The sequence below is a fragment of the Rhinolophus sinicus genome, chromosome 10 (genome assembly GCF_057876585.1).
Source record: "Rhinolophus sinicus isolate RSI-liver-muscle chromosome 10, RSI-T2T, whole genome shotgun sequence".
NCBI lineage: Eukaryota > Metazoa > Chordata > Mammalia > Chiroptera > Rhinolophidae > Rhinolophus > Rhinolophus sinicus.
In genome coordinates this window covers 2,778,885-2,803,070 of record NC_142510.1, presented here as the reverse complement: position 1 = coordinate 2,803,070, position 24,186 = coordinate 2,778,885, and the positions used below count along the sequence as shown (strand labels likewise).

The 24,186-nt window shown below is 49.6% G+C and overlaps 2 protein-coding genes and 1 long non-coding RNA gene across 16 annotated transcripts in view; 1 reads left to right on the top strand and 2 right to left on the bottom strand.

Annotated features, from left to right (window-relative positions):
* Window positions 1-7,974, bottom strand: part of DCUN1D3 (defective in cullin neddylation 1 domain containing 3) — a 34,946-nt gene extending 26,972 nt beyond the window's left edge. For 3 of the 6 annotated variants that reach the window (XM_074323139.2, XM_074323140.2, XM_074323138.2), the window contains exon 1: window positions 7,776-7,938. The gene's annotated coding sequence lies outside the window, so the exon portion shown is untranslated. Of the gene's footprint in view, window positions 1-7,477; window positions 7,608-7,775 lie in introns of those variants that run through there. The other 3 variants (XM_074323137.2, XM_074323142.2, XM_074323143.2) reach the window with 3 other exon arrangements.
* Window positions 7,424-23,809, top strand: LYRM1 (LYR motif containing 1). Of its 9 annotated transcripts, XM_088801213.1 has the most exons (6): window positions 8,192-8,483; window positions 15,614-15,673; window positions 17,634-17,792; window positions 17,984-18,127; window positions 21,635-21,727; window positions 22,794-23,809. In XM_088801213.1, exons 2-6 carry the CDS (start codon window positions 15,656-15,658, stop codon window positions 22,908-22,910), a joined length of 531 nt encoding a protein of 176 aa, XP_088657339.1. In that variant the 5' UTR covers window positions 8,192-8,483; window positions 15,614-15,655; the 3' UTR covers window positions 22,911-23,809. The 9 variants fall into 9 exon arrangements, with proteins under 9 accessions (XP_088657342.1, XP_088657345.1, XP_074179246.1 ...); XM_088801216.1 differs by lacking the exons at window positions 8,192-8,483; window positions 15,614-15,673 and adding an exon at window positions 7,424-7,574; XM_088801219.1 differs by lacking the exons at window positions 8,192-8,483; window positions 15,614-15,673 and adding an exon at window positions 8,024-8,118.
* LOC148756827 (uncharacterized) lies at window positions 14,003-16,837 on the bottom strand. Its single transcript, XR_016022533.1, has 2 exons — window positions 15,983-16,837; window positions 14,003-14,175 (listed from the first exon to the last, which is right to left on the bottom strand). It is a non-coding gene; the product is annotated as an uncharacterized LOC148756827 (long non-coding RNA).
* Window positions 23,810-24,186: the final 377 nt, after the last annotated feature.

Here is a 24,186-nt window from a genome sequence, read left to right as displayed (position 1 = left end):
AGGTTGAGAGCTGGTACACCTGAGACGTTCAAGAATATACGTCGTTCTGGGAATGGCGTTTCATGTGGAGTGAGGGAAGAACTTGCTCCGTTATAATCTGAAGTTATTCAATTTGCACTTTCTTTACCAAAAAACAACCCCTCCATCAAACGAACAGTAAATGCCTATCTCACCGCCTAAGTCAACTTCAGGTAGCCGTATTCCCTTACTCCTTACGGGGTGCACAACTGGAGAATTAATGTGATGTAACGAGACGTATATTTGGTCTTTGACCCCAGCTCCTGAGGGAGCTCCTACACCCCGGGGAACCTCCTTACTGATAGGGGTGCCCTGTCATTCACGAGGATCACACCGGAGTCTATGCTAAGGATGTCACTCAGGGGGACCCCGATCGTTTCAAGAGATCAAGAGAGGGGCTGCCACACAGAAAGACCGGGCCACTGAACAGAAGGTGGGAACTCTCAACTCTCAGTACCACTTCTGCCTACCACACGGGGTGGGGGGGTGGGGGGGGATGCTTAGTCACCAATTGCCAAAGATGGCACCTACATACGGGAACCTCAGCTGAGGCTGAACCGAGGCTTGGGAGTGTCAGGGTTAGTGAGCACACTGAGGTGCCGGGGAGCTGGCATGCCCAGAGGGGACACGGAAGCTCTGTGCCCCAATTCATATCCCGCCCTGTACATCTCTTCCATCTGGCTGTTCCTGAGTTGTTTCCTTTATAATGAAACTGTAATCCTAAATACCATGCTTTCCCGGGTTCTGTGAGTCACATGTTCTAGCAAATTATCGAAACCTGGGGAGGGAGCTGTGAGGACCCCAAAATTTGTAGCGTGCCAGGCAGAAGTGCAGAAAACACAGGGCTGCCTGATGCGTCTGGCTGGTATCTGAAGTGGGGCAATCTTGTGAGCCTGAGTCACTAGCCTGGGGGTCTGCACTAACTCCAGGCAGTTTGTGTCAGAAGTGAACTGCTGGACACTCGGCTGGTGTCAGAGAATTGTTGGAACAACATAATTAATAACCTCAAAAAAAAAAAAAAAAAAGGTCTCTGTTAAATCCAACTTAACCGATGTCTTAGAAACCATTTCCCTGCCTGATGTGATTACTAAATACGCGACAAGCACCAATTCTGAGCACCGCCCACTGTTTTCAGCACCAGTAGGAAACCCGGGCCTGTGGACAGATCCACAAGTACCTGGTGGAGAAGCATTTCTTTGAAAGAACTGAAGAGGACACGGAACGTTGTAGAAGTGTGCCGTCAAAAACGGTTTGACTTCCTCACTAATTTTAGTGGTTGGTAATTTATGTCACGTTTACAATAGTTTGCACGAGAGAATCATGAATTACTGCCAGAGTTTACACGTCACTGTTCCCCGTGGATGGCAGACACTGTCACATGACAAGACACCCCCTCGTATTTGCTTCATGATGTACTTTAACCCAAGCTCAAACGGACCCAGGGACATGACATTCCCTCTTGTTTACCAACTTTTGATTTGTCAAACAGAAAGTCAAGACAGACAGAGATCTCAGAAGTCAGGCCCGAACGCCATGAACAGTTAGTCAATGTGAGGACCAGTGTGGCCACAGCACCCGTGACCCTGCACCCCTCCCTCCCCAGCAGGGACACACTTCCAGGCACAGGAGAGAGCACCCCCGGTCAGGGCCACAGCCCCCAGTCCCGCCCTCCTGGTGAAAGGTGTTCCCTCTTCCTCCCGCAGCCAGTCTCCCCCCAGCAGGAGCCACTGTGGCATTTTCTGTTCCCAGCCGGACCCCGATGGGCCTTTCTCTTCCTGATACACCCAGCCCAGGACACACCACATACCGAAGGCCTGCTCCCCTCCACGTCCTCCTCCCCCACAACCGAACCCACCTACCTAAATGCCTCTAGAAAGCTCTTCAGACTTTCCTCTTTCGCTGTTAGGAAACCCCCATGCAAAGCTCTCCTTACCACAGGCATCGGCTAGAACCGACCGTTTGGAGTCAATGACTGAACAAGTGACTAGTTATTTCAGAGAAAAACTAACTTACCAGGAGAAAAAGAACCACGGAAACATTCTGGAAAATGGACACAGAACACTCACGGGTTCACTCCTCACTCCTGAATTGCACTCACTTAGAAGAAAGCAACGTCACAACGGGGGACTTGCGTCCTCTGAGGACCTGGACGTCCCCAGGCCCGCTGCCGGAGTCCCAGCAGTGACCCTCTCTGCAGTGACACTCCTAGCCTTCCCCTCCTGTCTAAGCAGCAGCCAGCGGGCAGTCACCAAGTAGCCACAAAGCACGTGCTGACCTGACAACACGCTCACTCAACATAGAAAACAGGAAGGTGGCCATTCCAGCTCTTGCTGCAGAGCAGCTCTAAAGCTGCCGTGGGCACACCTAGTTCTCCTAGTCCCATTCCAGGGCAGGTCACTGGGGACGGGAAGGATTCCACTCAGCGTTGTGCCCTGGGCTCTCGACCGCATGTGCACTGGACAGCTTATGGCCCCAGAGTGACGAAGCCTCAACGCGTGTGTGAAACACTGTCGTCCGTCTCAGAAATCTTCTGAGGAGAAAAGGCAGCGACTCTCTAGTACCAGGCCACTAAGTCACCCCGTATGTAATTCAAAGCTGGATAGAAGGAGTCTTCTCGGAAAGAACAGCAGTTTGTGACAAAGTGTTTGAGGGAAGAACCATGAATACAAAAGCCCCAACACCAAGGGTGCGATTAACCTCCAACAAACTCGGAGCGCCAACAACGCGTTCACCAACCAACAGGAGCTAAAAGCTAGAACCAAACTCTGCTGTCTTGACAAGGCGGAAGCAATCTGCTCATCAAAAGGCAGGGCAAGTCTTTCCAGAACAGCCCCCTAGACTGACGAGCAGAGGCTGGGGCGCCAGCTACAAAACAACAGTAAATATCTCCGAGAAACGCCAAGTCCTCCCCTCTGCAGTGACCCTCAGTCAGTCATCGCACCTGGTCTGGATGGACAGGCCGCAGTGACAGCAGCGTCCCCAGTGCCCAGGTCCCGAGGCTGAGCCATGCAGCAGCGCCGGACACGGGAACACGGCTGAGGCTTCCCAACGCTGTGCCACGGCCTGAAACCCAACAACAAAGCCCCGCTGACTGGGCACTCCTGAGCAAGGCCAAGCCCTCAGGACACCAGGAGGCGTCACCACCATGAAGTCTGTCATCACCCCCTGCAATCAGGCCGCATGGGGCCACTGGAGGTTTATTTGGCCACAAGAAAGCTACTCACCACCTGAGACTGATGTATGGCATTTAAATAAGGTCTCATTTGCAACATGCTTAAGATGCTTTGGCATTTTGCCCCTATCATTTTCTCCTTTCAACATATCATAACTTCAGAGAATTAGAGTTGGAAGCGCTTCCAGCTTTTTCTCTCCTTATTTCACTCAATGAATCTGCTACATTGTAGTTTGTGATCCTTCTGTAATCAAATAGGCAGGTGCTGTGGTAATCTCCCGGCTCCCCCAAAAGAAATGGGACCCTCCATTACCTAGCAAAACAGGCATGAGCACGAGTGAAACTAGACTTGAACTCAAAGACACTAACTCAACTGAACACCCCGTTCTCTAGTGCACGAGCTCCAGCGCACTGTCCCGACACTTAGGGAAGAGGTGATCCTGGTTCACCGGTGTCAACATCTGTAAACAGACATAAAGAGGTCATTGTAAGTTATCAAAAGCTGCGGAAAGAGGTGTTACCACTTAATTACCATTGTTTCCATCTGAATTACCACAGCTTCACCTCAAAACAACCGGCAGCCAGGGTACAATTAAATCCACAGCGCAGCACATCTATCAAAACAGCAACAAAATCAGATTAATTTTAAGTCACCTAATGCCACGCAAAACACTCACAACGCCAAGAACAGGTGACATCAACTGGCCTCCTTGGTGGCCCACCTTTCAGAAGTTTGCCCCAAAGCCTCCAAAGTTGATGAATCCACTGGCACCCTAAGTTAAAAGGCCAGCCCAGCTCCAAGATTCTAAATGCATTCAGATGTGTGGATTCTTTCCCCAGACGTAGGACTGGGGCTGACGTAGGAGTCAATGGTTTCTCCCTGTGTTCAAGTCCCCTCCCACCCATCCACCCTCTTTCAGAAATTAGAAAAGAGCCACCAGTCTCCAAATTGGCTGATGAACTCTCAGCCTACAGGGTATTTCCATACTTGAGTTATAATAAACCATTGAGATGAAGATGAACAGTGAACGCTTCGTTATATGTTGGCCAGAGCATCCGAAGCCAGCATCGGGCTACAAAGTCCAAAATTCTGTGACCTCGGCCAGGGCCAAGTCCGTATGTATCGGAGAATCACTGTCAAGTCTCCATTCCTGTGAGTTACTCTGCAGTATAGGGGGTGGAGTCTATGGTTTGCCTAGTCCTAGAAGCTCACTTTGGTCACTTGCTTGCTAAGGAAAAGACTTTCCATTTGCATTCAAGTTGGAATGCAGTAGTTCAGGACCAGGCTCTACTCATCCCCTTCACCTACCCCCGGGACTGCCCTGGAAGCTCGATTCGAGTTGGTTCTGACAATCCCCCTACCGGGGCTACAAAAGTACAGGAACCTATCACAGCTGACAAGTCCTCAGTTTCTGATTCATTTTCCCCCAATGCCAACTTAAAAGGTTTTACTTAGCATTTCTAACACTGACTTTACTACACATAGCCCAAACAACATTTAAGTGTTTCAGCTGCCTGGCTCAAAGATCTAATTCACTCAAAGAACACACTCGTACAGTTTTGGGGTTCCAAAGAAGAAAATGGCATATTCGGTCTGTTTCAGCCCACGGTAACATGGCTCAAGAGGGCAAATCAAGGAGGAATCCCGACTGGGTCTTTCAAGTGGGCAGTGTGGTCAAGGTGAGGCTGCAAAGTAGCTGACTCCCGGAGATGAATGGCCCTGCAAAAGTAGGTGACATCCCTTGGTGCCATGCCGACCCAAAGATGCAGACATAATGGGATTGGGCCCACAATGGTCATTTAGCTCATGTAATCCCCTCAGTGAACTTTTAGCACCAACCCACGTCTCAGCTGAGTGCTATGAGTCATCAAGCAGATCAGACACGAGTGAAAATATTGCAACGTAAAACCTGCCTCCCTGCAAAAAACAGCTTCCAACTTAGCTCCTGATGGTCATCTTTATAGGCCAACAGGGGCATGTTGTCATCGCTCGCCCAACCTTCAACCCTAAGTTCATACACAGCTGGCAGCGAAGGTGGATTCCTATAGTGGAACACATTCGGGGTGCTCACTATGCAATTTTAAACAGCCGCCTGTAAGTCAAAATCCTGTAAGGAAAAAGGTGTACTCTCAACTGAACGCCCCACTGAACTGTAACGCATAGTTTGAGATTTAGCGGCCAGAAAAGACCCAGGCGACCACAGCTGCCTTCTCTCCCCCTCAGCAGGGTGATTTGTTTTTGTGACAATAGCCCACCAGCACCTACCAAACAGTAAGGGATAAGACTCTAGGAGAGGCCACAGAATTGATCAAAAGGAGCATTACTTTCTATTTCCTTCTCCTTGTTCTTATTCGACCACCTATTCTGAGCCAGGCCTCTACCTCTCTGACCTACTCGCCATTCTCCCCTCTGCTCACTGGGCTCTGGTTATTACTGCCTCTCCTTGCCCCTCCTCCCCCGTCTCCTCCCCCTCCCCCTCTCCACCCCTCTCCTTTCTCTCCAGGCCCTGGAACTCACCAGAGTCACTCCAGCCCTCACTACCTAGTCCCAGAACCCAGAAGGCTCCTCCCTATTGGCAGGGCTGGCTACTTTTTATTGAAAGTGCAGCTCCGTGTCACCTCCTCAGAAAGCTGTTCCCTGACTGCATCCCAATCACGGTCTATCACACCACTCTTAGTGTCTTTGGCACTCACCCAAATCTGATTTATTTGCTTATTTATTGTCTGTCCTCACCCCCCATTCCGATGTCAGCTCCCTGAGAGAGTGGACGTGATGCTTCTGTTCACCTTGCTAAGCCCAGTGCCTGAAACACTGGCTAGTTCTTAGCAGACAAGCAACAAATGCTTGTTGAATGAATGATACCGGACCTTTTCCTCAGCGGTTCCAAATCAATTAAGGTGAGAACAGCAGTCACTTTTCTCTTTAGTTGCATTTCTGTGAAACACCTGAACAAGCTGGTACTCGTACAATCAAAGCATCAAATATTCTGTTTTATCAGGCCCAAAAGCCCAGGTGAGTACAATGGGACCAGCTGTGATGCTTCTTCCGGCTACATGCATACAAACTGAGTTACAGAGGGCCAGGATTTACGCAGTTTCTCATCAAAGGAGCTCCAAAACTGAGACATTCTCTCTTCAAGTTCTTCAGAAAACACAGTTCTAGATTCAACAGAGGATTTCCAAAGAAAATATCAACGCCAAATTAGGAATCATTACACTTCACTGTGAAATCCCAGTGACAGGCTGAAGGAACACGCTACCTGGTGATTTTTTTTTTTACACCAACAGAACATCAACAAAGAGACCTTCTTTCCAATCACTCTTTGCTTTCTTCAGATACTTTTTTCACATCTGTCATTGGGTTGTATTCATCTTCAAAACAAAACGAAACAGATCACATTTGCTCCATAAGGACCACCTATACACAAAGAATCAGCTAAATGAGATGGAAATTAGCACAAGCCCAATGTGTCACTGACGACTCGTGTGTCAGACACACAAACGGGAGAAAAAGAGCTATTGTCCAACAGCAGAAACCAAAAAGTAATATGGGGTTTTCTGTTCTCCGAAGCGCCTCATCAAGTGTGGGTGGAGAGAAACACAGAAATCCAGAATTAACCCAGCATCAAATCATTTTGGAAAGAGTTGACAACATGCAAATTCCTCACACAGAAAGTATTTAGAACCAGAGAGAGCTTGATTCCTGGGCTATGATGCCATTTAGGAATCCTTGCGAGGGCTGTGGAATTCCAGTATTCACAGGAGAAAACGCTCCCCTGAACCGGGAGGTGCTCCCCATGTGACACAGCCTGTAACTGAAGTAATTACAAAGCTTGCAGCTAAGACCTGGGATGGAGACTGAACACCAAATTGGACAGAGGTAACCGAGGTACCAAGTGCCATAAAGAAGAAACACACACTCACACACACACTCACACACACACACAGCCCCTCGATTACCACCTACCACAGAGAATTAAAGTGGAAACGAGGGGGGGGTGTAGGGGAGGGTGAGGGGTGAAGGGGAATGGAAAACAACAATGCATTTGTCACCCCGTCCCACTTCCTAGACAGGATGCAGGCAAAGCCTCCAGCCCCATTACCTCGGCACAGATGGTTATCGTCTCTAGCAAAGGTGCACGGAAAGGCCTTCAGGTCTGAGCCCCTTAATTCCGGGGCTGTTAATGATTACAGAGCAGGATGGGGGTGGGGAGGGAAACGAGGGCGGAGGGAGCCGGAGATTCACCCCACCACCTCCCGCCTGGGCTCCCGCCTCACGGCGCTTACCCGGCCCTAGGACCGGAGTCTGCACCCCCTGCAGCGCAGCTCCGGCCCCCAGGCCCTGGGGTGAGGGGCGCTGGCGGTGGGGAGGCAGGGACAGTAGGTAAGTTTTCTGAGCCCTGCGGCTGACACGCCACAGGCTCCCCTCACAGCCTCTTCTTCCAGAGGGACCAGTCCAGACAAGGCGCTGATTTCCACTCCTCCCCTTCCACCCCCCCTTTCTCGAAGGTACCCAACCCCCGCCCCTTCAGCTTTCAATGCTCCCCCCTTTTCCTCGAACACCCCCCCTCCCCCCCAAACTCACAGCTGCTCCAGAGGTTCCTCCAGTCAAACCCTTTCTGGAAACGACGGCGGCCCGGCGGGTCCAAACCACCTACCATCCCCGCTCGCGTTTCCAAGCTCCCTACCCCCGCCGCCGCCGCCGCCGCCGCTTCTTCCACCACTGCCGCCGCCTCCTCTTCATCTACGGCCCACCGGCGGCGGCCGCCCTGAGGCCCCGCCCCCTCCATCGCCTCCTGCATCATCACTTCCGGTAACCCCGCAGGCCGCCGGCTCCAGGAGGGAGAATAGGAGAGGGGCGGGGCGGGGCGGGACGGGGGCGGGGATTGCGTCACGACGCACGCAGAGACGCCCGAAGCCGTCGCCAAGTAAGGGCAAAGACCAAGCGACGGGGAGGGTGGACTAGGAGGGCCTGGGCTGGACCATTGGGGGCTGAGAGGGGGGGAAGGAGAGCGAAAGGGGTGAAGGGAAGTAGGGCGAGGATGAAGTTGGCCCTCCTGTTGGGTGCACGGCGGAGGGGGCTAGCATGTGCAGTTTAAGAGCGGCGCGAGGCTACCCCCGACGTGGGGCGATGCTCCCACCGAGGGCCTCCCAGTGGTTTGGTCCGGCCGGGCCTACCGGACCTGCGGGAGCTCCGTCCGCCGTAGCTCCGCTGGGCTCCCCGCGCCGCCTCCTCCCGGCCCGCCCGCGGCGGGGCGCTTCTGTGGGTGGGGGAAGGCAGGACTGACGCAGAGTGAGTGTGAGGGACGGAGACGCGGCCTCCTGGCGCGGGAGACGGGGGGAAGGGGTTGGCTCCTCGGGGGCAGGGATGGGGCGGAGGTGGAGGGGTGCGACGTTGCTAGGAGACGCGTTTGTGTGACCCCAGCCTCGCGACGGCGGCTGGGTGTCAGCGCCACCGGCCTCGGGACCGTGGCCAGGGATGCAGCCCGAGGGCCAGGAAGGGGAGACCTGGTTTGGGGACGCTGAGATGCCGGTTTGGAGCCCATCTGAAACTATCCCGAATCCTTGGGATCCCCGAATCTAAACGGAAAATGAGTAGGCGCAATTCCAGGGCGTGAGCTGCTGGCTGGGGAAGGCTGACCCAAACGAGGCCCCCATACGGGATACGGAGACTTTCTAGGATAGTGAGAACCAGCTTCTTAATTCCCGTGGTCCACAGACGGAGGCTTTGCTCCGTGACTTTGTATTCGAGTCCTGGAGAAAGTTAAAAAAGTAAATCAATAAGGAAGAGACCAGCAAGTGAAAAATGCCCCCCAAAGACAGTCCTACCAGGGGAAGTGGTAGAAGATGGAGGGAGCGCCACTCTAAATGGGGTAAGGCTGTGCAGAGGAGGCCAGATTTTGCGGAGATCCGAGAAGAGGGGGAAGCTAGGGAATGAACTTTCTAGGGGGGGAAGGAGCCGGCGGGAAGGGTTATGAGGAAGAAAACGCGAGAAGGCCAGGTGGCTGGAACAGAAAGAACGAGGGTCAGAGTGGTCCGTGACGAAGTGGCAGGGCGTGCTCCAGCAGAGCCTTTGAGCCCAAGGTAAGGGTTTGCTGTTATGTTATCCGAGGGTTTTAAGAAGAGTGCATGATCTGACATTTTAAAGAAAATGGCTCGTGGTTGCTGGATAGAGAAGGGTAGAAGGTTTCAGACCTGTTAGGAGGCTGCTGCAGTAGCCATGGGAGAAGTGAAGGTAGTGTTCCAATCGCAGTGGAAATGGAGCTTTGCAAGGAGAGCTTGCAGGGCTCGCTGCTGAATTGGATGTGAAGTTATGGGGGAGAGAGAGGAACCAAGGATGATTCCTAAGGGAGAACAGTTTGGAAAGAAACACCGTTAAATTCTCTTTTGAACATTCGAGGTTTGATAAGTCTGTTAACCATCTCGGTGAAGTTGTGGAGACGTTAGACATGCAACTCAGGGGAAAAGTCAGGAGATAATAAAGTAGGGGTTTATTTCTAGCTCACCTAGGCCCCTAAACGCCTGAGGGCCTGTTGCATTTAGAGATTAGGAAGAGAAGAAGCAGCAAAGGAAACTGGACGCAGACAAGACCTCAAAGATAAAAAGAGGTCCCACAGTATTGTGGAAAATGAGAGCCACCGTCGCAATGAGTGAGACGCACCCACCATTCATCCTGTCCCATCCCGCGCTGCTTCTGGACTTGTGCTTGGTGTCTGGTAGAGCAAACCTGACTTCCTCGCCGATTGTTTAGATGCCTGTCTCCCCCACGCACTATGTCTTCTTCGTGTCCTGCTGGCTCCTAGTGCACAGCCTTGCCTGTAGGGCCCTACCTGTGATTACAGCTAGGTGGGAACTCTGTCCACATGGGCTCCAGCAGCATCTAACAAAGGGGCTTTTGTCGCTGCTGCTGCTGCTGCTGCTGCCGCCACTGCCACCACAATCGAGATATGGTCAATCTGCTAAAATCAAGCACGAGTATCAGAAGGAAAATCAGAGGCCTGGGTTTCAGTCTTGGATCTGCTACTGACCAGCAGAGTGGCCTTGGATGAGGCCTGTTCTTTCAGCTGAAGAGGCTGGCCTAGATTGAGACTGCACACTGTTCGGCCCACAAAGTGATTTAAATGCCTTTTAAAATTTACTTGCCAACCTTTAAATCTTGGACATTGAAATTCAGATTTTCAGCTTCATTTGAAAAACGAGACAATCTGGCAACACCAGCCTGAGGCTCTTACACAGCACCAGTCAGCTCGAGCCCATGAGCCGCTTCCCCCTTGTGTGGGGCTCAGAGCTCCTTGGCCAAAGGTCCTCTACCGGCCTGAGCCCTGCCGTCCTGTCCATATGGAGCCGCTAGCACCAAGTAGCTCTGGGAATTGAAGTAAAAGAAAACAGAAGAGGCAGTTCCTCAGCTGCACGAACCATGTTTCAGGTGCCCAGTGGCTACCTGTGGCCAGTGCAGACACGGAATCAGTCCATCGTTAAAGATGGAACTGGAAGGTACCCTGGGTGCTGATCATGCCACACGCATAAAAGTGGACAGTCACTGCTCCTGCTCTCAGGAACTTTGTGGCGTAAGCATCTCGCTGTCCGGAAGGTGGGGACCCCTGCTCACAGTGAGGTTATTTATCAGACGGTTGGATCAAGGGGGAGGTGCTATAAATGCCAGCTGTATAGAACCAAAGTCCTTTTCTCCCGTTTCCTAACCCAGTTCCTTAGGAAATTATTTCAAAAGAGGGATTTAAAAGTTAATTGAAATGGCAGTGTTTTGTGTTCTCGACCTCCCTAGTTCCTAGGAAGGGCTGAAATCCTGGGCAGTTGTGAATGGATGGCTGGGCTTGATCTTGAGCATTGGACCTGGTTTTCATCTCTATCCAACACACACACACCACACTTCTACCACCTCCTCCTACTTGTGGTAACCAGTTCTCTCTGCCTCTGACTGATCCCTTACCTGGCCTTTGTCTCAAAACACTCAGATAGGGAAACAGATCCTTCCATTTCTTTTGACGTGAGGGACGAAACTGGTTTCCAGTTAGAATTTCTACCCCTGAGGGGAAAATAGCTGTATGTGTCTCTTGGTCACAATAGCCTGATTGGAGTTCCTCTCACAAGTACAGTCTGGCATGTGCTTCTGTGCTAGTGTGTTTAGAATGCGTGTACCTTCATCGCCTAAGATCTTCGGGGGATAGTTAGAAATTATCCAGACATCAATATTTTTGGTGTTCCCGTGTCCTGAAGATTTCCCATATTACATGGCCTAACCTACTTCCTTTTTCTTTAGGTAAAATTAAAGTACACTCTGCCTTCACCTCCCTGCCCCCATCTCTGACACACCATACTGTCACTTTCTGTGTAAAAAGCTGCTGTTTCAGAGAATAGCTGTGGTATGATTAGGTAGCCACACAAGTATATCCTGAGATTTGCAAAACACTGTGTGGCATTACACTTCCCTTTTTGGATTCTAGTAACCAAAAACTGAATCCGGGACAGAAAAGAAACCCATGGTGTGTGTGTGTGTGTGTGTGTGTGTGTGTGTGTGTGTGTGTGTGTGTGTGTGTGCAGGCAGGGAGGACAGATGTGTGGGGCACCGTTTAGCCTGAAAGTTCCTGAATTTGAGTAAGGATGATACTCTGTCGGGTATGGGTGTCCCCCAGAAAGTAGGGAATATTAGAGATCAGGAGACAAGTGCACCAGAGGGTGGGCGAGGAGTGAGAGACAAAGGAAGCAACATAGGAAGGGCAGCCTGGCCGTGCTTTTGGTGTTGGCATCTGCATTATATTTCCAGTAAGAAGTGGACTCTGTGGCCTGAAGATAAGCAGTGCCTGCAACAGGGTTATTTACTCATACTGAAGAACAATAGCCCGTTACTCTACAGGGATTATTAATAATCGGAGGGAAACAGCGCTGGGAAAATCCATTACTCCCGCAAAGCAGTCCATTTGCCAACAGGCTACACATTTCTCTCCCTGCTCTGCAGACAAAGCTTAGCACCGACGAAAGAGGCCTCCTTCATTGCCTACTATTCAGGTGACATGGGCCTTGGTGAGCTCCCAATGCTACGGGATTTCCGTGGATTATCTCCTGAATGAGCCTTACAACTGTTTGGAGAAGGTTCTCGTGTTACCCCATTTTACACTGTAAGAAACTGAGGCTCAGAAAGACTTGCCCCACGTGACGAAGTCAGGATTGACACCCAGGTTGGAGCGCCGCAGAGCCTGGGACTTCACTGTTTGTATTATGTCTGCTGTTCCTCACACATGTGGAAAGACTGAAGTCTAAAACCAAGACAGGCATTCTCTACTCCGCTATCTGGGGCCAGAAAATCTGTTTGCTCTGGCATTCTAAGAGCATTTCAGTTCCCTCGAGATTTTCCAAATGACAAAACTTTAAATGATAATTTTCTGGGTTAGTTTTGACCTGTGACCATTTGGCTGCAATGAAGCTTATTCCCCCCAAAGGACTGCTTTTCAAGGAAGAAAGTATCAGGACCCCATTTTCCTATATGTTTGGTTCTAAGCTTCACAGAAACAGTAAATCATTCCAGTCCAGTGGCCGAACCTTAAGTGGCCTTAAGAGAGCTGAAGAATGAGGGTGACTTTCTAGCGCCGTATCTTACACTGCCCTAGATGGAAGTGATAAGGCCTCCCCCCCCCCCAGTAACACTGGGTCTTCAGTTCGTCCTGACACCCAGCACCCCTCTCAGAAACATCATTGTGATGCTAAACGCAGGAAGGGACGTCTGGCATGCTTTGACTGTTGCCACCTGCATTATAGTTTTATATGTTTAAATGCTCCAGGGTCTTCCGTTGGAAAACCCGGTCCAAATACCACAGTGCATATCTCAGGAGGAGAGTGGACATTAATGGTGACTTCTGTGTGTAAATGTATTCTAACAAAACTATTTCAAGCTCGAACTATGTGCCAGGGCTAGGAGAGTAATACAGTCCCAACCCTCTTCCCTCTCCCCCGACAAAACACACAGAGAGGAAGAAAGATGAATGCGACGTGGGATGAATGTTGTGATAGGAATCGGATAGAGGTGCCAGAGGTGTCATAGCAGGGACACTGGCCCAGTCTCAGTGAAGAAGGCACCCGTGAAAAGTGATGGCGGCCAAAGGGTGAGAATCGGGAACTTCATGTGGCAAAAAGAAAGGATCCCATGTCTAAGGAGATAGCGCCACAGGACATGGGACAGGTCACCACTGGGGCACAGTGAAAACCTAAAAGCGACTGCCTTTGGGGGAGTTTTACAATCTCCACCCTCTCCCCACACCTCAAAACAATAAAATACTCGGGAGAGAAATTCGACTAGGTGACATTGAGGAAAAAATTCTACCCAGAGTAGGTCTCGAAAGAATGGAAAGGGCTCTTTCCTTCCCCTGGGGCTTAGCCGGCAGTGATCCATCCCTCGTGCCTTTTCTGCCACTTTTTCTGCAGTAGAAGGCAAAGCCTCCTGAGAATCCAATGTTTGGAATTTTGACATTCCTGAGACCAGAGTCAGACTTCTATAAATTTCATCGGGGGAAAGGGAATTTTCATCTCTGCTTTAAACTCCTAAGTGTTCATACTGGGATGGTCTTTCCAAAGGTGGGGAAGAGGGTGAAGTAGGTGAAGCCCCTAATTGTAGCAAATCTCCCCAAAGGCCTGACATGCCCAGGGCGTGGATGTGCTGGGTAGAGCGGCCTGCGGAGTGTATCCAGACGGCCCTGTACTTCCACCTCTTTCAACAGCGATTGGGACGGGGAGTGGCTTGTGCTGTATTTTCTCTCTCTCTCTCTCTCTCTCTCTCTCTCTCTCTCTCTCTCTCTCTCTCTCTCTCTCTCTCTCTTTTAGGAGAGTCATCACTGCCCATTACAAGTCCCCATTACTGACTCCAAAATGAAAATACGGAAAAGCTTACGGTCAGGGAAATAATCATCCAGCGATTTTGGCTCCGAACCCCAACTCTCCTGGTCAGTTAGGTGGCATCAGGCAAGACTCTTCACCATCTGCAAAAATTGGCAGAATCATAAGAACTTAGGCTATAGTTTGAAATCAAAAAGATTTAAGTCGGACCATGATATTCCAACTTGTTCAAAACCAACCAGTGTCTTTCTCTTGCTCTTAGACTGCAAACCAGACTCCCTTCCAGGGCCCACCTTCCCAACCTGTGCTCAGTTTTGCCCACCTGGGGCCTGACCTCCTCATAAGCTCTCACTACCAGGAGGCTGGCTCCCACCTCACAGCCTTTGTTCCCACTGATCCCTCTTCCGATGCCACATCACTGACCTCTTACCTCTCCTTTCTAGCATTCAGCACTGGCTCGAATGTCACTGACTACCCACAATCAAATAACCGCCCCCTCTGCTCATTTATACTGACTGGTTCATTCCGAGAGCGCACATATCTGCCAGAAATTGTTCTTCTTGTGTGTCATCTGCCTCTGCCATGAGCATATAAACTTTAGGAGGCAGGGAGCATGGCTGCTTGGTTATCACTTTCCCCAGAACCGCCTGTGCCCAGCCACTGGGGTGAACTGACTAAATGCTGCCTGCATGAATGGATGGATGGATGGATGGATGTTAGGGAGGGAAGTGTGCATGTAAGAAACGTCCAAACCTGTAGAAATTTTATGTAAGACATGAGGGTAATTTCTGGGGAGCAAGATAAACGGAGAGGGACAGTTTTGCAGTTTTCTTTCATGCATTTGGAATTAAGGAGGGAACGAAGGAAGATGACGGAGGTGGGAGAAACCAAGGCAGGGATTGGACTACAGGGTAGTTTACAAGATCAGGTGCTCTCTTGAGGGCGTCCCAGTTATGTCAAAGGTGTGCTGCACAAAACTAGATGCATAGAAACAATGACAGGGCTGTTTACGGCAAAGATAAGCCTCTCACTAAAGAAGTTACAGGCCTGGGGCGTGATTCCCCACCCTGACCTGCCCAGCTAGGAATTTATAATCGGTCTCCCTGGGAGGTTACTTGCCATGGGACCCCTTTTTGTTCCCCGCTAGAGTCTGGCCTGCAGGCTGGCAGCACTGTAATGAGCCCTGGTGTCCCCTCTATGATGTCAGCTCCATTTGGAGTGTTGGGGGCAGGTTGCTGTGGGGAGGGAAGGGCAGAGCAGCCCCCCAAATGCACAACCTCCTTTAAAGGGGCTGCTGGTGTGCAATGAATGATGGAAGGTGGGCAACTGCGGCACCCGTTGAGCACCAGTGCCAAGAATTCAACAGTAAATACGGTGTGTGTGGTTCCCAGCCCCAGAAAGGTTCGAGGCTAGGGGAAGACGGACACTAACAACCCATCACTTGAGTGGTTAAGTGCTACAAAGAAGTACAAGGGCTGTGGAAGGGCTCAACTGAGAGACCTGATCTGATGCTCGTGGTGAGGGCAGCAGGGAGCGGGAAAGGCTTTTCTGAGACCTCCATGTTTTCATTGGGAACTGAAGGCTGCGAGGGAGTCGAGAGAGCCTTCTCGAAAGAGGGAACAGATGCGATGTAGCCCTAAGGTAAGAACATGAGTCCTTCTCTCGGAGAACGGAAGGATCCCAATAAGAAAAGAACAAAAGCATTTTCCCCCCGGCTCTTCGCAGAGTTGGGAAGAAGTGTAGTTGGTTAGACCTGTTAATCATGGGAACCCAGCTTCAGACCCCTCCCCCTGGAAATCTTCAGGATTCAGGTTTTCTGGGTCACCTGACGTCGGAGAGGGAGACATCACTTATCTCCCTTTCAGGATTACTTTTCCAAACATGTAAACGTTAATTAAAGTGTTTTGAAAATAGGCCTATTAAGTACCAATTGTTAGTTCTGCTTGTTACCTTGAGTGCCCTAATTACAGGGCTTGTGTATCCGATTATGGTATATGATCAGCTACAGTCTGAAGCGGAGGTTGAGAGTAGAAGGAAACCAATTAAAGTCCGACTTTGCAGAGAGTTGCTGCTGTTTTCACAGGCCAGACCGTCCTCCTCACCAGTGTCATGCAGCCCAGGCAGTTTCGTCTGTCAATGACAGAGAAGTGAGGCAATCGTTAATAGAAGTTAGTTACAGACGCCCTGCCCCTCACAGGAACTGACTCACGTATTTTCGGATGAAACCATGGAATTCTAGGGAGAGCCAGGAACTCAGAAACCTGTTTTCTTACCAGGAAAATGTCATCATCTCATGTGGGTTTTTATTAACGATGAGCCACACAACATGTGGTGGTCTTGGTTTTTATGAATTCCTTTTAAGCATTTTCTCTGCAGCCTCATGGCCGTCAGAACTGGTGCTGGAGGTTAAGTTTAGTCCTGGTAACTTTTGAACTGGGGGAACTAGTGCTTTCAAGCTTATCATCAAGTGGTTAAGCCTTGGTTCATTCCTTATTGCTCAAGAAAAGTCACCAGGGTCAGGAGAAGTAGGAGGGACAGTCATATTCGAAAGAGGAATTCTCTGTCAGGCGGTTTCCTTGCAGCAACTTAGAGTTTCTATTAGGTCAGTGCAAAAGTAATTGCGGTTTGTGCAATTATTTTTAATCTTTTAAACCGCAATTACTTTTGCACCGACCTAATAGATAAACACACCTCCTTGCAGCTCCTATCAGTATTCTTCAGCTGCTCGAATTCTCAGGAACTCAGGACCAAATCTCCTGGAACTCAGGACAGTCTCCATGTGTTGGCCCTCCCGCTTGGGTTGGAAATGGGTCGCGCTCCCAAAGGGCAGTGAGCACCTACCTCCGGATCCTGCGGGGGATTCCTGTTTGAGGAAAGCCCAGGATTCCCGGGGAGGGTCCCCGTGCCTGGCCCTGCTGCTCACTCGCCCCATCTGCCCTGGTCCTCCCGGCCTGCCCGTCTGTTAAAGGCAGTACAGGATTCGTTCTCCTAAATCTGACCAATCAGAATCCTCCCGTAGTGGGGCTTTTTCACTTTCCGGGATTTCTTGTAGAAGTAAGTAATAAAGAAACAGGCTAACGTTGTGTAAGTAAAAGAAAAGGGAAACACCTAATGCCCATCAGCAGAAGAACACATGCGATACCTTCATACAGTGTGGGCTGAATTGCAGTAGTGAGAACCCATGAATTGGAGCTGAGTGTAACCACATGGATGAGGCTTACGGTGTTTCCCCGAAAATAAGACCCAGCCAGACCATCAGCTCTAATGCATCTTTTGGAGCAAAAATTAATATTATCTGCCCTGGTCTGGGAGGACCCAGTATTTATATTATGTTATATTATACCTGGTTTTATGTTAAAATTCACAGCGCAGTTGAGCAGCTCAGCCGTGAGGTGATACATGAGGCCGCCAGGGGATAGCTGGTATTCCTCCACGGCCATTCGGCAATGCTGCCAGACGGATTTGCTGAGAAGGCAGTTATCTCTGCCTTCTCATTAAAGAGCTTGATTTGGAAAAAAAAAAAGGTTCATCTGGCTAGCTGCCTACTGTCACGGTGAATTTTTATGCACATTTTCCCTCTTCTGTTTTGGTGGGTCTGAAGATGACAACAGCAACGCGACAGGAAGTTCTCGGCCTCTACCGCCGAATTTTCAGGCTTGCAAGGAAATGGCAAGCGTCGTCAGGACAGATGGAAGACACCATTAAAGAAAAAGAGTACATATTAAATGAAGCCAGAACGCTGTTCCAGAAAAACAAAAATGTAAGTAGGCCTCAGCTGGAGAGCGAGAGGAGAGCGGTGTCTTGCATTTGTTCATTTCTTGTGTGTCCCAAATGGAGAGGACGGAGCAGCATAAGTCACAGTGGCAGAGTCTGGGCAGGAAGGGAAGGAGCCGGAGGCCCGGCTGATGGGAAGCAGAGCCTGGCCTAGGGTTCTCTCTTCACTTGTTGCAGGTCTTGGTCCAGCCCGCAAGTGGCTGTGTCCCCAGGAGACCCCACGAGCCAGGTGACAGGAGTGAGGCCAGTGAGAGTTGTCAGGGGAGGCGCAGTTCGTCACACGATGTGCTGTCGCCGGACACTGCCACAGGACGTGCGCAGGTCAATTTTGGTTTTCAATTTATAAACCATTCAAAGCCTCCAAGTACAAACCCATTCAGAGGGAAGAGACTGGATGAAGACACAGGCTGGCTCATTCTTAGCTGTGAACTGCAGCCTCTTTGGCCAGCACAGTGCGTCTGCCCTTTGGGACCAGAGAATTGGGTAAAATAGTGCTCCCATGAACTAGTTTAATGGAACTGCACACCCAGACACCAGGGAGCCAAACACCATTTCTGAGAGGCTCGGTGTGACTCATCCCGGTAAACCATCAAGCATTAGCTGTCAGCTCTTTGGAAGCCTGCCTGGCTCCTCGCACGGAAAGAGGCTTTCAGCCCCTGGCTTCCCTTGCCCCCTTCTCATTGATCTCATGGATTCAATGCTGTCACTGTTCCCCTCGTGAAACTTCCTGACAATCCACTCTCTCTACTTTTTCCTCTCTGACCCGTCTGTCTCCTTTTTGGCCCTGTCTTCTCTCCACACCCTCCTGCCAGCTGTGGGGTCCTCTGAGGGTCAACCCTCTGCACTGAGGCCCCAGGAGCAGACAGACACCTTCTGGCTCCAGCTCCCAAATCGGGACACCCAGCCTTGGCCTTTCACCAGCCGCTTGAGGACCCCGTCCCCCAAGACAGAGCTCGTCTTCCCACAAGAAGGCCTCCCTTTCCCAACTTGCCCATTTCTGTCACCACGCCTGCCACTGCTCTGCTCTCATTGTTTCACTCCACAGGTATCTGAGTGCCCACCGTACGCCCAACACCTTGGGAATATAAAATGAGCAAAAGCAGCACGGTCCCTCAAAGGTATTTCAGAGTTAGATGGAAAGAAACGTAAAATTACAGTTGGGATAAGTGCTGCAAAAGACCCCACCCTCCCACCCCAAACCCCAGCACCTCTGCCTTCTTGGGACCCTGAAGGCTCCCTGCTGTACGAGGCCACCCTGCTTGGGAAGCCGCTCTGACTCTCCCCCAGATGTGCCACAGCTGCGTGCAGGGACCTTCCAGCCCTCGGAGGACTGGAAACTAGGTCCTGCAAGTGCTGTTTCTGTTTTTATTGCCTCTTTTAAAAATGTCTGTTTTGTGTATATTTATAATGACATTAGTACATTTACTGAACGTTACGTACAAATCAATATAAATACATATATGGATCTGTGGCCTGAGAAATAGTTATTGAAAGGAGGTGATCAAAAAGTTTGCAGACCACTGACCTATACCTACCCCTGAGGAGTTGGTCATACTTTTTCCTTGTCTGTTTCATGCGTGTCGTGTGGTCTCCCCGACCAGCCTGTCAGTTCCTCAGGCTCAGACAATGTCTTATTTGATAGTGTATCCCTTGGGTCCTACCTTGTGGTTGTCATAAATGACCAAGCATTGGATTCAATTGACCTTCTCCAGGAAGCGTCCCTCGCTGCTCTGTCCTCACCTGACCCCATCGTGAGCCCTGCCCTGAACTCCTGTGGAGCAGCCTGCAGCAGGGCCTGCCCTTGTGGATTTTATACCACTGGGCCCTTGCTGTAGCTTCACGTGTCAATTGTTCTGCCAGGTAACAAGGCAGGGACGGTGGCCTCACAATGGCCAGCGTACCGCTGGGGATGTCACAGGAGGACGTGCCCAGTGAACCCTGCAGGCTGCCCACCCAAGGACTCCTCACGACGCCCTGGGGTTTTCTTACGGCTCATCACTCCTTCATTTGCCTCTGCTCGCCTTGGAGCAGTGTGCTGCGAGCCAGAGGGAGGCGTGTGTGCTGGCGATGGTACGTGAGTGAGGTCGTGCGGGCTGCATGGCCATTCGTGAAGAAAAGAGTATCAGGCAATTTCCCAAATACTATGCTTAGAAGAGAGTCCGTTTAAAGAAAATGTTGAATGTTAATATAGGTGGTATGTAGCTGTGGCAAAATCATGCAGGCAGCCTCTGAATGACTGAACTTGGGAGAACTGTAACCCACACTTGTTCGGGGGGACAGTGGAGCCCCAGGAGCCCTCAGCCCCTTAAGCGTAGCTTTATCGGGGCTTCTTTCTCCCGCTCCCTCATGCAGACACAGGTAGGTTCCTGGAACCTCACTTGCAGTCAGAGCGTGATGATCAGCCGGAGGTGTCTTGTGAATCGCTCTGAGTCCTCATGGGCAAACCAGAAGGGCCGGGGACATCTGTTCCCTAGGTGGACAGCAGAGCTACAGCTTCTGAGAAGCACGAAGGTCAGAAAGCTGGGCCTCTGCCCCCAGGGACGCGGCTGGGGTTCTGTGCATTGCACTTCCTGGAACTTTCCTCTGCTCCAGAGGTGCCACCACAGGACACGAAGGCCCTGGGAGTTTCCGAGCCGCGCCAGCCCAGACTTCCCTGTGGGTGTCATCTGGGGCTGATGCAACCCCAGCTCGCCTCGGAGGCCCCTTGCAAACTCTCAGCAGAGCCTTGTGTTGACTCATTTTCCATCCTCGGACTAAAAGGCTCTCTGCCCTTCCCCACCTGGCTGTCTGTTCTTCAGAATGAACTTTTCATTACTTTGCTTGAAACTGGACTACCACAGCTTAACTATTTTGGAATTTCAGAAGCCATGTCTTCCCCTTACTGATGAGCAAGGCGGTTGACAGTTCAAAACGAGAGGTGAATCATTCTCCAGTATCTCACCGGGGGTGTCTAGACAGCACTTGCTGAGACAGTTGGGTTACTTTAAAGTTGGATGAACTTGGCGAGGGTGTGAAGAAGCACTCTCACGGGGTTGGTGGGAATGGAGTTTATAGCTGGCTCATGGGAATATAAATTGGTGCAACCTCTTAGAGGGTCATTTGAATCTAGAGGAAATACCAATGAGAATTAAAAACGCATGAACATATACCCTTTGACATTACACTTCTCTCTCTAGGAATTTATCTTTTAAGTATAGTTCATATGAGCCAAAAACAAATCTAGAGGGATCCATAACAGAAATGCCTATAATGGCAAAAGATTGGAAATAACCCGAATGTCCATCAGTAGAAGACAGTTTACATGATAATATAGCCTTATGTGAGAATTTGGTGCCGCTGTTAAAAAGAATGGGGCAGCTTTAGATGTGCAAATACAGAAGGAGCTTCAAGTTGGTGGTGGAAAAAGCAGGTTCAGAACAAAGTGAGCTACCATTTGTGTAAGGAAAAAAGCTAAGTATATGTGTGCTTACGTATGCACAGAAGGACAAACAAGAAACTGCTAGTAACTTATCCTTAAGAAGGGGAACTGGCCGACAGGGTAAGAGAGAGGCTTCTTCCTATTACATCCTTCCGTATCATTTGAATTCTTGTCTACCATGTGCTTGTATTGCCTACTATTTCAATAATACTTAAAAGTTGAACCCACAAGTGTAAATGTGTTTGCAAGTGTAAATGTGACATTACATTGCTTTTGATTCTTCACATTATGAATATGTAATTTACTGGCTGGTGAACTGAAAAAGTTTCAGAAGACATGCACCTTTCTATACTCTGTGTAGCATCAGAAAGCAGCTCACAGCCTCTTTCCCTCTTTGCCTCTTTCCCTAGCTCACAGACGCGGACCTGATTAAGCAGTGCATAGATGAATGCACAGCCAGGATTGAAATTGGACTGCATTACCAGATTCCTTACCCAAGGCCAGTAAGTGTGACTCCAGCCAACGTGGTGGGGACTTGGCCTGGTCAACCCAGTTGTTTCAAAGACTGTGTACCAAGCAGGCTAGTGTTTGCCAAGAAGGCTAGAGCTACTGTGGGAGGCACATTGGAAATAAGCACCCATCACAACAGAGTAAAATACTGAGGAATGCATGGTCTTCCTACCTGTACACAAGGGCCAGCCAGCTCCCACTGACACTGCTTTCTCTTTTGTCTTTCCCTTTTTTATGGAAAGATTTTTATTTTCCTTACATGAGACAGGTGTGTTGTTAATAAGAGAATAAAATTAAACATTAAAGGAAGGCATAAAGTAGAAAGTGAACACTGTCAAAACGTCACACCTTGTCGAGTGAAGTTAGGTGTAACTGTTAGGTTTGACCATACAAAATGACCCGTGTTCTGTTCTTGACTTACAAAAACAACACTTTATATCGAATTGGCTTAACCTGATAGTTTGGTAACGTATCCTCATGGTCTGTCTCTGTCCTCACATATACACATTTCCTTCACCTGAAGTCCACGGGACCCCAGGCACACTGTCTACTGCCTACTGATATTACTCGTCTCTGGACGTCTCTGCCTCCATCTTTTTATATGGTTGCGTCATCCCCTATTACAAGAATGTGCTGCCATCTAACCAGCGCCCTTTCGGTAGGCATTTACGTTGGCCCTAATTTGCCATTATGCCCAGATCATCTTACGGACACACTCTTTCTCACCTTTACATCCTCGTCTCACTGTGTGATCCGTGGCCATTTTCTCCTCCGTGCAGGCAATCTGGCAAGATGAGCGTAAGCTCTGGAATCAGACAGATCTGAGTTCAAATCCTGGCTCCACCACTTCCTGTATAACCTTGAGCAAGTTATAAGTTCAGAGGCTCCCTTTTCTCATGTATAAATATTGACATCATTCCCTATGAGATGATTGTAAGGACTGATGAATCAGTGATTTAGCGCTTAGAGAGAGCATGGTAGTTAGTAAGTGCCCAGTGAGTATAAGCTGCTGCTATGATTATAACTCTTAAGATTGTCGTCCTTGTTCTTCTTACTTAGATTCATCTGCCTCCAATGGGCCTTACCACACTACGAGGCCGGGGACTTCGAAGCCAGGAAAAACTGAGGAAACTTTCTAAACCAATATATCTCAAGTCTCACGATGAGGTTTCCTAATCCAGAAGAAAGGTTATTTCTCACAATGAGCCAACTAGGTCTTGAATGTAAACCAGATGGCAAAACCCTTCTATCTGATTAGGGGCAAAAATTCCAGTATCTTAAGCCTCCCCTCCCCCTCAAATATTGGTACTCACCGTACGCTGTGTGCTGCTCACAGTTTGTCAGGGTCTTGCTGCCTGTATGGACCACACAGCTCTTAGAGGTCATGAACCTTCCATCCTCCCTGAAGCATCACCTGGAAACAAGACTTAGGCCTTTAGGAGGAAGACTGAATAATGACAAAGGTTTTCATGGGAAGGCCATCGCTAGACGTGCCGGCTGATACAAAGAAATTACCCAGTGGCCGGAAGTCCTCAAACAGTATACCACCTTCAGAATATTCTGAGGCTGTTTTTTCAAATTACAGATTTGCTTGAAAGTGGGCTTTTTTGTGTTTTGTGGTCTTTTGCCTCTTCCAGCTTCCAGATAAACTCCCCTTAAAACATGCATCATTGGCTAGATTATGGTTTTTCATGGAAATTTTATGAGACCCACCCCTGCCCCTGACATACAGAGACACAAAAGCGTGTGTCTTAGTTAAATGCATGTGTTTACTTTCTCTTATCTTAAAGCATGTCGTTACTTAGGATGCACTTAGGACTTGAAAGGCTCACTTGAAACTCATAGTGCATTCCTTATGAGTATTTTACCGTAACACAATTAGAATGTACAAGGGCCACGCTGGCTTTCCAATTATGTCAAAACAGAAATGGAACAAGGAGAGATCAAAAGACAAAGGATTTACACCCCCTCGTGTGTGTGGACTCAGGTGAGATTCCCACGGCTTATACATCAGTATCGTTCCCTCTTACTTGCAAAGAGGGTGGGCATCACCAATAAATACAGATCTCTATCAATTTTGGTCTCTCTGTTCTTTTTCAAAATGGCCTGTGACCCACCCAAGAAGAGGTTGATAACTTCCTGCCCTAGTCACACAGATCCTCTGATTCAAAATAAGCACTATATTTCAATCTCAAAACCTGCTGCTGTCAGCAGGGGCGTATTTTTTCATGCTCCATCAGTCACTCTCCTTTATCTGGCCTCACTGTGGAAGCATCTCCCTGCCCGGAAGTGGGTCTGATGTTTAAGTACTTCTCGTGCAATAGAGCCTGTGAACTTGAGCCGACTACTTCATCTGGTATTTAACCAATGCAACAGTGATCTACCTGTTCTTGCACAGGAGTGAAAACTGGCTTTGCTGGCAACAGAGCCACGGCTTGCCTGTATCCACTGT